Here is a 13,370-nt window from a genome sequence, read left to right as displayed (position 1 = left end):
CATGATCCAATCTACAGAGCACCTGAAATCCTGCTTTACGGGTTGCCTGGTATCCACAGGGAGCTTGCTGTTGATTGCTGAGTTTATAGGGTCACAGAAGAGCTCTCTATAAAGCTCCAAGCTGGGGAAAATCCCTAGTGTAGCAGGTTAGTTTATGACTTAATTAACCCAAATTCAAGCTCAGGTGAATCGCAACCTCGGCATACAAAAAATGAGAACCCACATCCAGAGGGCTTCCTGGTTCCTCCTCGATTTCTCATCACCTTTCATTTGCCATAAGAACACCAAATCCTCCACCCACAGCCATCACACCACAAAGAGAAACATTAGCCAGATTTCGTTCCCGACACCAAACGAAACAAAGGTGTGTTGTTTGCTTGTGTTTGCACAGAATTACTGACATTTAAGATATTTTGGAAATTAGTTGACAAAAATTAAACAAAACACTGAAACGTGAAGGAAACACCTGTAAACCCAGACTTGTAGGTCACTGAATATTTAGGTCATTGAGCCCAATGAATCAATTCCAGCCCAGTCCAGCAACGGCTATATTCACTCACATCTGATGGCCATTCAGCCATCTATCTGAACTGAGGTTGGTGGGTATCACTCTACTTCCCTATTATCTACAACATGTTCATCACCAGGGCCAGATTGCACCTTCTGGCCTCAAAACCTGTGGAATTAGGCTCTTGGGGAGGAAATCTCCATGAGAAACCTGTGGAGATGGGGAGATGGGGCTTGCTCCCCTGCGGAATAGGCTGTGGGGCTCACTCAATAACCCTGTTGATCTCCTGGGAAATCAGCAAGAGGCCAGGGCCATCTGTGAAGAGGCCCTTGACTGACTTGTGGGCTCTGTGGCCTGACGTCCCCCCACCACACACACAGTTGCCAAGGTTCCAAGTCCCCAGCAGCTAGATCTGCCTATGAACAGTCCACTAGAAAGGAGGAGCTTGCTGCGGAAGGTGCTTTGGGAGAAAGACAATAAAACTGCAGCTCCAGGTTGAACTGTCTTTCTGCAAAATCTCTGCAGGGCTGGAAGGAGGAAGTTGTGCTGTCCTGACCACTCCCTACTTCTGTGCCCCATATGGATCCCAGGGCCCATTGAGTGCTTTCTGTAGCATCCAGGGAGACAGTGCCACAGAAATAGTATAGGGTGCAGGGAGATTTATGCAAGGGTCTGCGGGGCACGATTTCCCCCTTTATCAGGCTCGTTCTCAGGGAGCAGCTGTCCACTTCACAAAAGCCACTACTGCAATTCTAATCAGAGAGGCCAGTGACTGAATGAGCCATGGAGACTGAAATACCCTGTCAGCCGTAGAGGTGGTCCATACAGGTTATGTTTGAGGCACCAAGGAAAGTTTGCACTGCTTTTGCCCACCCTGCATCCTAGGACTCAGTGCAGCAAGGCACTTAAGCACCTGCTTAACTTTCAGCAAGTGCTCAAGTACAGAAGGACAAGTGCTTTGCTGAATTGGGGCCCTACTTCTGCAGATGAAGAGGAATTCACTCTCCGGGGCCACCAGTCTGGCACCTTTTCCGAGCACAAAATTCTCACGTATAACTTTTTTTTTTTCCAAATGGAAACTAAAACCATTTAAATAGATTACTCAGTAAATAAATTAATTAGTATCTAATTATGAGAAGCTGCCATGAATTGCTTAACACTACTACTAATTATTTGGAGGAAGGAGTCTTTGTTTTAGTGCTATTCCTAATTTCAGTTCCTGGTTTTATGTAGGTATATGTGATTTCATTTTCCTTGAGTGATGTTCCCGTGGGAATCTTCCTGGAACCTGCCATATCTTAGGCTGCGGAAGACAAAAATGGAATATACTAAAACCTCCTGGAACTTGAATTTGTTTTCCTTCCAAACTGCAGGGGCTTGCAAGTTAAAATACAGAAGAAGGGTGAAAGTCGGCAGGCCCTTTTCTAATTTCCTTTTTTTGGTTGTTTACAAAGGGAAATTTAGTAATTCACAAAAAAACCCTGTTTCAATACAAATAGTCCTAGGGAGAACAACACTGCAGCTATGTTAAACAAAATGATGCGGCCTGAGCGGAAGCAATGCAAGAATGCCCCAAGTTGCAATGCTAGTGAGCCCCTGGCCTATCCTGGAAGGACCACATCTATGGCTCAGAATGTAATGCTAGCCCTTCGCCCAGTCAATGGCTGGCAAACATGCCCTCATCCAAAGCCTGTTGAAGTCAATGGAAAGGCTTCCTTCAACTTTAGTGGATTAGCCCCATTGTCCACAAGGGTGATGACCCGTGTGAAATGTGGTAGTTGGAGCTGTGATGTGGACAAATGGCTACTAGGATTGGCCTGAGAACACCAATTCATTTTACACAGGTCACTGAATGGCCATTAGATGGCCACAGTTTCAGACACAGGGTGCCAGTGTTGCCTATTACCCACTGAAAACAAGATTTAGATACCTAATTAAGGGACATGATTTTCAACACTATGTCAATGGGCGCTCCTGAATCCTGTCACTGGCAGGCAGGGAACAAGCAAGAGCCTACAGCAGTTTCTTCACCCAGCAAGAAATGCCTATCGGTTTCATCACTATTCTGCTTTAATTAACTTTATTCCAGCTAATCTGTCATCTCAGTTAAACAACAAGAGAGCACGAAGACAGAGTTCACCACAGAGATTGCCACTGCAATGCTATGCTTGAAAATGCTCAGATGCAAATGGTTTTCATGCTTTTAACCTTGGGGCAATTTTTGGTGTCCATCACTATAGACTAAAAATCCCTCCTTAACAGTTTGTTACTGAGGAAAGAAAATGGACCCTGTGGCTTGATAAGACAGTGACATGTATGTGGGTAACAATACCCGCTAAATAGTTCTCATGGCTTCCTGGAGCAAAAATTGCAATGAGTCCTGGATGCCTCTAGAAGGGTCCTGAAAGCTTATTGATCCCTACCTCTAAATAATGAATGGATTCACTTCAGTGAAGTCCTGTCCTCCTTAGCTAGTCTATGCACCCAGATCAGCATTATTACATGATGAATAGCCACTGAACACAGCTAAGTGACAGATCTAATATTGATGCCCTGAATCCATCACCCAGTCATGCATCATACACATCAGCCGCACTGCCCCCATGTTATCCTCTCTGCCTTAGGGTTTTGTGTTAGTGGCCAAGGCTATAGTATCTCAGCCTTATCCTGGGGTCTGAAACCAGATTGAGAAAGACAGAAAGCTTACCCTGTCCAGATAACTCCACAGTAGCTTGGCAACTAACTTCCAGAACATGTTCCCCAGACAGGGGGAGGTTCAAGACTGGCCAATAGTTCAACAGAAAATCAAAGCTGAGATACACTTTCTCCAGCACAAGCCAAACCTCAGCACATTTCAGTAGGGATGGCACTCTTCCCTCTTCTAGTCTGTCCTAAGTGAGAACTCCCATCTAATAACAAAGTGCTTTCACTGCTGGCTTTCACAAGCTACAACAGAAAGGGATCCTGGACACAGGCTATCCGCAGTAGCACCAGAAACCTCTGCACAACAAGAGATGAGACCAAGTTAAACCAGCACAGATGTATTTGCACCCATCATTCTAAACATGATTGGCAAAGAGATGTGCACATTCTTCCCAGCACAGCAACATCAAGTCAGATTCAGGGAAGTGACTTTCTAACTGAATCACACTCTTCATGGCTCTGAACAACTACCCTGGAGCATTATTTACCATATCTCTAATAGATTCAAGGAACTTCTGTTCTCCACACAGACTCAATGGAAGCTCCTGCTCTCCTCCTGACCAGTCTCTGAAAACTGTTTCCATGTTTGTCACTCTCCCTGAGTTGATCATTCACTCTCATACAGCACTTTCCATCCATATATCTCAAAGTACCTTAAAAAACAGGATCATCCTCATCGTTATCCCTATTTTACAGATGAAGAAATTGAGGCACGGAAGTGAAGAGTCTTGCCCACAGTCACTCAGCAAGTCAGTGTCAGGGTGTCAAATTGTTGCTAATTGTATTAAGGACTTCTCTGAATGGACTCTTTTCAGATTATAGATCACAAATCATCCAAACACTTCAAGCACATGAGTTATCCCATCTCCAGTCAGCATAGCTAGGGCCCTACCAAATTCACGGCCATGAAAAATGTGTCATGGACCATTAAATATTGTCTTTTGTGTGCTTTTACCCAATACTATACAGATTTCACGGGGGGAGACCACCGTTTCTCAAATTGGGGGTCCCGTCCCAAAAGGGAGTTGCAGTGGGGATTGCAAGGTTATCTTAGGGGGGTCGCGGTATTGTCACACTTACTTCTGTGCTGCCTTCAAAGCTGGGCAGCTGGAGAGCGGTGTTGCCCACCTCTGATGGCAGTGTCCCACCAGCAAGAATTAAGGGTGGCAATACCATACCATGCCACCTTTACTTCTGTGCTGCTGCAAAGTGGCGGCTGCTGACTGAGGGCCCAGCTCTGCAGGCAGCAGCGCAGAAGTATGGATGGTAATACCATACCATGCCATCCTTACTTCCGTGCTGCTGCTGGCAGTGCCTATGCCTTCAGAGCTGGGCTCCCGGCCAGAAGCCACCATCTCCAGCTGCCCAGTTCCGAAGGCAGCGCCACCACCAGCCGCAGCACAGAAGTAAGGGTAGCAGTACCACAACTCTCCCCCCAAATAAGCTTGTGATCCCCCTCACAACTCCTACAACTAAACACCATGAAAATTCAGATTTAAATAGCTCAAATCATGAAATTTTTTTATTTTTAAAATCCTATGACCATGAAATTGACCAAAATGGACCATGAATTTGGTAGGGCCCTAAGCATAGCACTTAGGATCATAGAATATCAGGGTTGGAAGGGACCTCAGGAGGTCATCTAGTCCAACCCCCTGCTCAAAACAGGACCAACCCCAACTAAATCATCCCAGCCAGGGCTTTGTCAAGCCTGACCTTATAAAACATCTAAGGAAGGAGATTCCATCACCTTCCTAGGTAACCCATTCCAGTGCTTCACCACCCTCCTAGTGAAAATGTTTTTCCTAATATCCAACCTAAACCTCCCCCACTGCAACTTGAGACCATTACTCCTTGTTCATTCATCTGGTACCACTGAGAACAGTCTAGATCTGTCCTCTTTGGAACCCCCTTTCAGATAGTTGAAAGCAGCTATCAAATCCCTCCTCATTCTTCTCTTCTGCAGACTAAACAATCCAGGTTCCCTCAGCCTCTCCTCAGAAGTCATGTGCTCCAGCCCCCTAATCATTTTTGTTGCCCTCCACTGGACTCTTTCCAATTTTTCCACATCCTTCTTGTAGTGTAGGGCCCAAAACTGGACACAGTACTCCAGATGAGGCCTCATCGATGTTGAACAGAGGGGAATGATCACATCCCTCGATCTGCTGGCAATGCTCCTACTTATACACCCCAAAATGCTGTTAGCCTTCTTGGCAACAAGGGCACACTGCTGACTCATATGCAGCTTCTCGTCCACTGTGACCCCTAGGTCCTTTTCTGCAGAACTGCTGCCTAACCACTCGGTCCCTAGTCTGTAGGAGTGCATGGGATCCTTCCAACTTAAGTGCAGGACTTTGCACTTGTCCTTGTTGAACCTCATCAGATTTCTTTTGGCTCAATCCTTTAATTTGTCTAGGTCCCTCTGTATCCTTTCCCTACCCTCCAGCATATCTTCCACTCCTCTCAGTTTAGTGTCATCTGCAAAATTGCTGAGGGTGCAGTCCACGCTATCCTCCAGATCATTAATGAAGATATTGAACCAAACTGGCCCCAGGACCGACCCTTAGGGCACTCCGCTTGAATACAAAAAAAGACTTGCTTAAGTCTAATTGAAGTCAGACTTAACCTGCGTGCTTAAGTGCTTTGATAAAGAAGGCTGTGATTACTCATGCCCTTAAATCTAAGCAGGTACTTAAGTGACTGCTGAATCTGGACCATGACAAATTTAGGCAGGATTTAAACCAGGGATCGGCAACCTTTCAGAAGTGGTGTGCCAAGTCTTCATTTATTCACTGTAATTTAAGGTTTCGCGTGCCGGTAATACATTTTAACATTTTTAGAAGGTCTCTTTCTATAAGTCTATAATATATAATTAAACTATTGTTGTATGTAAAGTAAATAAGGATTTTAAAATCTTTAAGAAGTTTCATTTAAAATTAAATTAAAATGCAAGCACCCCCTGGACCAGTGGCCAGGACCTGGGCAGTGTGTGCGCCACTGAAAATCAGCTCGCGTGCCGTCTTTGGCACGCGTGCCATAGGTTGCCTATCCCTGATTTAAACAATCAAGCCACAGCAGAGGTGAAAGACTCTGTATCCCTTTCTCATTTTCCTGAATCATACAGAATTAGTCCAGTCCTATTATACATAGAGCAATTATATATACATTTCACATAGTGACCAAGGTTTATTTAGTACACTGAATTTATCCCCATTCCTAAATTCACTTGCCCTGAGACGTGACATAATTTGCAGACTTTAAACTTTTTTCCTGTAGTCATATTTTCACTTTTTCCTTTTTTTTTTTTTTTTTTTTTTTTTTTAGGGGATGGGGTGGAGAGGGAATGAATCCAGGTTGGTTCCAGGATGACCAAGCTTATGAAATCAAATAAATGTAAATGGCCAAAGTATTTCCAATACGCCATGAGCCAAGGAGAAGAGCCAAAACAGATTAGAAAAATAACTCTTGTCCAGAAGAAGGAAAATAATTAATATTGATTTTTTAATATTAAGTTTAAAATGATCACATTTCTATTTACTGCAAAAAAAAAGTTAACAATGACAATTCAATCCATTGTTCCATAGGTACTCAATGAAATTATGCCCTCGTTCTTCTCAAGGCTAATGCTAGCAGAACTGATATGACAGGTTGAAGAGAGCCCATTTTGATGGGCTGTGACACAGCTGGCAGCCTCATGTTATAAAAGCCCCTGAGAACTGAATCCATGTTGACAGAGGATTAACTGCTGTTCATTCTTTTAGGAGGTTAAGAAACTGTATTAGCTGCCTGATAACTACATCCACTGGGAATCAGTCTCCTGCGGTTAGCAAATACACACCTCGGTGAAAGTGCCACCAAACGCTTATTTTAGACAGGGGTGATTAATGGGGTTAGAACCTAGGCTCCAGGGTGGCTTGTGACAGGGCATTGCCAGCAGAGTTGAATGGACAACTCAAAGCCAGCAGAAACTCCTTTATGCATTTCCTATAGATGCACTGCCTCGGGACATCCGCTAAGACTCTGGGTTAACTTAAAAGAACTAAATCACAGATATCAGAGGCTCAAGTGAAAAGAAGATCAGGAAACTTACTCAGTTTTCTGCACGATGGGGAAGCTTCCAAGTCGTACATAAGAACTCTGAATTCCTTTTTCTTTCCTTCCAAAAATTTCCTTCACGCTGAACAAATCCACCAGGTCAAATCCTGTCCCAAAGTAAATGGTAAAGACAAGACTGTGATCAGGCTACCATTCAAACAGCAGAATAATGGGGCAAGCATTCAAACTGTGGTCTGGTGTTTATGTTCAACCATGGTTGCCACACTTCAGAAATGGGTCCAATTCCGACTTGAAGAAGTTTGCACATAATTCCAGCATGATTTAGTCTGTCAAATTACTCCAAAATCAGAGTGATAAACACATAGGAAGAGAAAAATCAAACTGCAAAGTGCCTTAGAGATCAAAATGACATTTTACATGCACATATGATTATTTGTATTCCCGTAGCGCCTAGGAGTAGATGAGATTCAACTAATCCATGAGAGTCACACAGTTAAGGAGGAGAAATAAACAGCACAGATAAAATCTAGGGAAGCCTTTTACTGGAGAGCAATTAGTCCAAGGGCTTGTCTCCACCCGATTTCTGTACCAATATACTAGTTTAGAACCAATCCAACATAGATAAATTGGTGCAATCCTTTGTGTGGATGCAGTTATACCAATTTAGACATGCTTATATTGGAATAGCTTATTATGATAAATGTACACTAGGTGTTTCTACCAATTTAACGACATCAGTTTTTAAACCAATGTAGTTAAATTGGAACAAAAATTGTGTGTAGTCCAGACCCAAGACAGAGCTATAGGTAGCAGGAGACAGCAAAATATAAACCTAAAGTATGCTGTCTGTTGTTGGGGGGGAGGGGCACCTTTTCAAGATGGCTGATCCTTTTGTCTTGCATGAGTTTTCCTGGCTCTCAGTAGCCTTCCCGCCTGTCCACTCTGCTACTGGACAATCAGGAGGTTAAATAAGGCAGCTAAGATACTTCCAGGGCCTCATGGCTTCATCCCATAACCACTTGGGTGACAACTCCATTGACAGACCTTCTAACATATTGTCATCAGCCATGATTGCTTCTATAAATTATAGCAAATAGAGACAACCAGGGACTTGAAAGCTCCCTACTGGCTGTAATATAAAACCAGCATGACCTGTCCATACAAACTTGCTGATAGCTCATTTCACCCTGCAGCACATATTTTTCATTTACACCAAACATACTGACGTGAGGAAGGACCACGAGTGTTGTCTGTGAGAAATGGCTCGCATTGATTGGCAAGGAAGCTTGTTAGCTGTCCACAAAAGCTAATTTGTGAAGGGGCAGGTTGGATCACTGCCAAAGCTGCTACACAATTCCAATTCAGCATCAGCTGCCAGACTTTTCAAACCATGTAGGAAATGCTCTGCTATGTAGGTACAAGTGATGGTGATGAAAACTTCCTCCTAAGTATTTCCATCATTAGCCTCAGATGCCAAACATGCTTTAATCTTTCCCTGACAACTCAAGCAACCATCCTTATCTTGAGGGATTGTTTATGGCTTTCAAACTGTTAGAGTCGATGCAAACAAAGTGTCATATTCAATCAATCACTTCATCTTGCTGAAATCCCTAAAAGAGAGCAGGATCAGAGCTGCTTACGCTAATAAAATAATACAATGAAGCAGATAAGCAAGCTTGTTAAAGCTACTTTGCAAATAGAACCTAATGATCATAATTTGTTATTGTACAGCATGCAGATAAATTACTGCAGAATCTCACAAATTCACACTAAAGATTGGTGCATTGCGAATTACTTTTATTTTGGAGAATTAACGAGGAAATGAACAAACAGTGAAACAGAATCAATCTCGCTTAGCAAAAAATACTTTGTTCATTTACCATGACGACCGTAGTTGAAATTATATTTTTATGGTGCTTCAAAGCATATTAGTAAAGATCCTGTGGGGTATAACTTTTAAAAAGAATGAAGCTTTTTTAAGGAGGCTCTGCTGTGTGGTTTCCCATCATAGTTTTCAACTAATAAATTGGTAAGTTTAAGATCGGAATAGCAGGTATTAAGGGGTTTATTTTTAAGTAACCCATCCATTTGCTACATAATCCCCTTTTAAAGAGACCCATCACATTTTCAAATGAAAATTTTGCAGGTACATGTAACACCTATGATAATTTTTAACTGAAGAAGAAAAATATATATTTTCTCAATTTCTTCCCCAGATTGTTTACTTTGTGTGTCTGGAAGCACTCTGGAATGAATCCATCCCTTTGCTGGCTCTAGATCCAGTGCAGAGACAGAGAGGGGACAGCTTGGGGCTGTAGGTTCAGACCTCCGCTCAAGCTACAACTCTCTGGTCTGCCCTACAAAACACAAGGATTAACTGGCTCCAGAGTGGTGAGGGATGGAGAAGTATGAAACTTCCCTTGAGAGCCAGCAAGTGTCTCCTGGCTTCCTTGAGCTTCCTCTGGAGACAAATGAGTCATGCGGTGTATGGCTGTTCTTAGCAGGCACAAACCAAGTCCTGGAAGAGAATTATACAGCTCTCAGACACATCTATTAGCTTTCTGACCTTTTTCATGAGTAGAACAGGCAAGCATACTCCATTCTTGCATAGCATAGTGCATGGATACATTACTGGTGGCTTGCCACCATCAGCACAGATGTGATTAGCTGGATGGCTTCTGACTCTGAGCCATTTAATCAGCAATGCTATAAATTTGGCAGCTAATGAGATGGATAATACTCTTTGATCATCAGGAGCCTACTTCATTATGGCCACTAAAACATGAGGCTACTGAAAACATCTAACCTGATTCAGTCTCATGAAAAGCAGTGTACCCTGGTCAGACCAATAACATGAGAACAATGACCTGAAAGAAAGGTTCTGTTTCACAATGACAAACTTGACTAGGAAAGTAATTTCTTAGGCGCTGCTCTACTGATCAAATCAGCCCAATGTCTCTTTATTTGCAGTAATAACTCTTTACAGGAAGCAGCCTGTTACTCTGGATGCAGACAGCCAGGGCCGGTGCAACCACTAGGCGAACTGGACGGCCACCTAGGGCGCCAAGTGGTTAGGGGCATCAAAAAGCGCCCTCAGGGGAGGCGGTGGAGTGGTGAGCTGGAGCAGGGGAGTGCGGGGAGGGCTGCCTGCACCAAGTAACGGGGGGGCGTGCAGGGGAACTGCTCCCCACCCCAGCTCACCTCCGCTCCGCCTTCTCCCCTGAGCACACCGCCCCCGCTCTAACTCTCCTCCTCTCTCAGGCTTGCCGTGCGAAATGGCTGATTGGTTCGGCAAGCCTGGGAGGCGGGAGAAGTGGAGCGGCGCCGGCATGCTCAGGGGAGAAGGCGGAGCGGAGGTGAGCTGGGGCGGGGAGCTGCTGCAGGGGGGGCTCCCCGGGTGGAGGGGGGTGGGGAACTGCTGCAGGGAGGCACCGCAGGGCGGGGACCAGCTGCGGGGAGGCTCCCTGCCCCTGCCTCATGGCCCCTGCTCCGCCCCATGGCCCCAGCCCCGCTCCGCTCCGCCCCAGCCCCGCCCCATGGCCCCAGCCCCGCTCCGCCCCAGCCCCGCTCCCACTCCCCTGACGCCTGCAGCCAGGCCCGACCCTGCACTCACCGCATGGTAAGTGGAGCGACCCAGCCCCAGCCTGCTCCGCTCCCCTGGCTCCCAGGCTTGGGGGAAGGGGGGAACTGGCCCCCCACACTTGCCGGCGGACCGGCTGGGAGCCAGGGGAGCGGAGCAGACTGGGGTCGGGTCACTCCACTGCCCGCAGGAAGTGGCCAGCCCCCCTACCCCCCGTCCCCCACGGAGGCCTGAGACCAGCCCCCCCTCCCGTAGAGGCCTGGGACCAGCCCCCCCCACCAAAATAGCAGAGTGGGGGGGCACAAGGTAGAAGTTTTGCCTAGGGCGCGAAATATCCTTGCACTGGCCCTGCAGACAGCACAGTCTTACTCAGCTCTTGCAGGAAGAAAGCAGCCAAACTGTGGCACGGGGCACCGTTCACTTTGTCCTAGTTGTAATATTCAAGAGCACTTCCTTTTACAACTGAGGTGCCCAGTCTGTGGTCTGAGGACCAAATGTAGCCTGGCAGTGCCCTAAATCATGGCCCACAGTCACTATCTTCCTTCATTTGCAGAGTGTGAAGGATTGGAACTGCTCAACTGCAATGTTTCTTTGCTGATGAGCTTCTATTAATCTACCAAGGAAGATGCAAGAATTAGCAAATATAGATTTCTCCAGTTATTTGGAGGGGGTTTTATTAATAAAAGTTTATATTCAGGCACTGTACTGTGTTCCAGGGGATTGAGCATGGAACTAGGAACTCCTAAATTCTATTCCCGTCCAGAAAGTGCCCTGTTACGTTGAGCACCGACAATTTGCTTATCCGATCAGTACCTCAGTTTCCCCATGTCTTTCTGGCAGTCAAAAGCAACTTCTATTTCTGGAGTAACTGTCAAATTGAGAGGACAGACAAACACCCAGAATTCACAAGTTATCTTATTCACTAGTATTTCAACTCTTCAGCAAAGACAGCAAAAAGCAGCCGCTTCACACCGATAATTAATTCCACTTTCAGAAATCCAGCTAAGCACTTTGATTCAGCACCTTTAGCCAACAGCAACTTCTCTGACTGTCTCCCAAAACAGTATAGGCCCCATTTACGGTTGCCATCTTTTGAGTGTGTGTGGGGGTGAGGGGAGGGGGGAATCAAGGGCATTTCATGCAAAGCATTTAAAGAGCTAATTTGCATAAATCATTTTTAAACCAATTTGCTGATATTTACAAGTAACTTGTAAGGAGTTTTTTAACATTTGAATTCCTTATATAAAAGCCAGAGGATGTAAGTGCCTGGGGAGTGCACTATAGACTAGGATTCATTAACATAGCCTCTTGCTATTAACCAATTGCCTCTTGCCCTTGTTTCCATACATACTACAGTTGGGTTTTCATGTGTGCTTCGAGCTGACCTAACTCTATTTCCACTGAAGCCATAAGGAGTTTTACCAATTACTTCAGTGGGGGAGGGTCACGCTCATTCTGAGCACTTTTAAAAATCCCACCCTACTGTAAGAAACAAGGATCAGACAAGCTACTGTCCTGTAGTCCCAATACTTTGTACAAGGACTCCCCACCCATGGTACAAGGAGGCAGGAACTTAGATGGCCGTAGGTTTGTAACAATATTACAACATTCTTCAGCTGTATCACCAGGAGCCACCATTCACACTAATTGTTTACTTTGCACCATTTCCTCCAGTTGGAAGGTGCAGTTGGATGGGCCACAGAGGGTCCTGTGGCACCTTTAAGACTAACAGATGTATTGGAGCACAAGCGTTCGTGGGTGAATACCCACTTCGTCAGACGCACTGGATGGGCCAGTTTCCCTTTTGTTTATGATCAATTGAATGTTCTGGTTTTTCTGCTGTATCACCTAGCAAACATTAGGGGGTCCTACCATTGCAGAACAACCTCCAAACTACCACTAGAAAGTCTGGATTTTGAGCTGAATTCCAGCGTCAGCAAATATGGGAATGTGAGAATCAGTAATTCTGGGTGAGGCCTATCACTAATGTATGCCCAGAAGATGACCTGTTTATCGCCGTCTCTCTAAACTGGAGATGCTCATTCACTGAAGCCTGTTCTTCTAGATCATCTGCCTGAAGCCTCAGCAAAAGAGAGGGAGAGGCAGATCTGTAGCACCAGCAGATAAAAGTGGAGAGAATGGTGCTGGACCAATGAGGAGAAAGCAAAAGCAGTGAGCAGCTGAGACTGAAGAGACAGTATAAGAAAAGGAGGATTCAAAGCCATGAGCAAACAGGTAATGGAGAAGAGATGGAGCCAGAGAATCATACAATATAGAGGAAAGGGCTGCTTTAATGGAATAGCCAGCTTTCTGTAACAACAGGAAATAAGACCACAAAATTGTTTCCAAGGCAGCATATTTCATCACTTGATCCCATATTCCTAACACTCCATTCTATTTATTGTATTGGTCTATTTATCTCTTTCAGCCTATTCATTCTCTCGTATTCATTTACCCCTCAGTTTTCAGGCGGTTGCTAGTAGGATATTGAGCCACATTCAAAGTTGGTTTTAACATTCAACT

The 13,370-nt window shown here is 45.0% G+C and overlaps 1 protein-coding gene across 1 annotated transcript in view; it reads right to left on the bottom strand.

Annotated features, from left to right (window-relative positions):
- Positions 1–13,370, bottom strand: part of COL22A1 (collagen type XXII alpha 1 chain) — a 310,551-nt gene that overhangs the window by 183,170 nt on the left and 114,011 nt on the right. The window contains exon 5 of the mRNA XM_054020800.1: positions 7,302–7,413. Coding sequence (XP_053876775.1) covers positions 7,302–7,413 — 112 coding nt within the window. The remainder of the gene's footprint in view (positions 1–7,301; positions 7,414–13,370) is intronic.

The sequence above is a fragment of the Malaclemys terrapin genome, chromosome 2 (assembly GCF_027887155.1).
Source record: "Malaclemys terrapin pileata isolate rMalTer1 chromosome 2, rMalTer1.hap1, whole genome shotgun sequence".
NCBI classification, from domain to species: Eukaryota; Metazoa; Chordata; order Testudines; family Emydidae; genus Malaclemys; species Malaclemys terrapin.
Note: the sequence above shows the minus strand (reverse complement) of the source record. Positions and strands in the feature narration are given on the sequence as shown.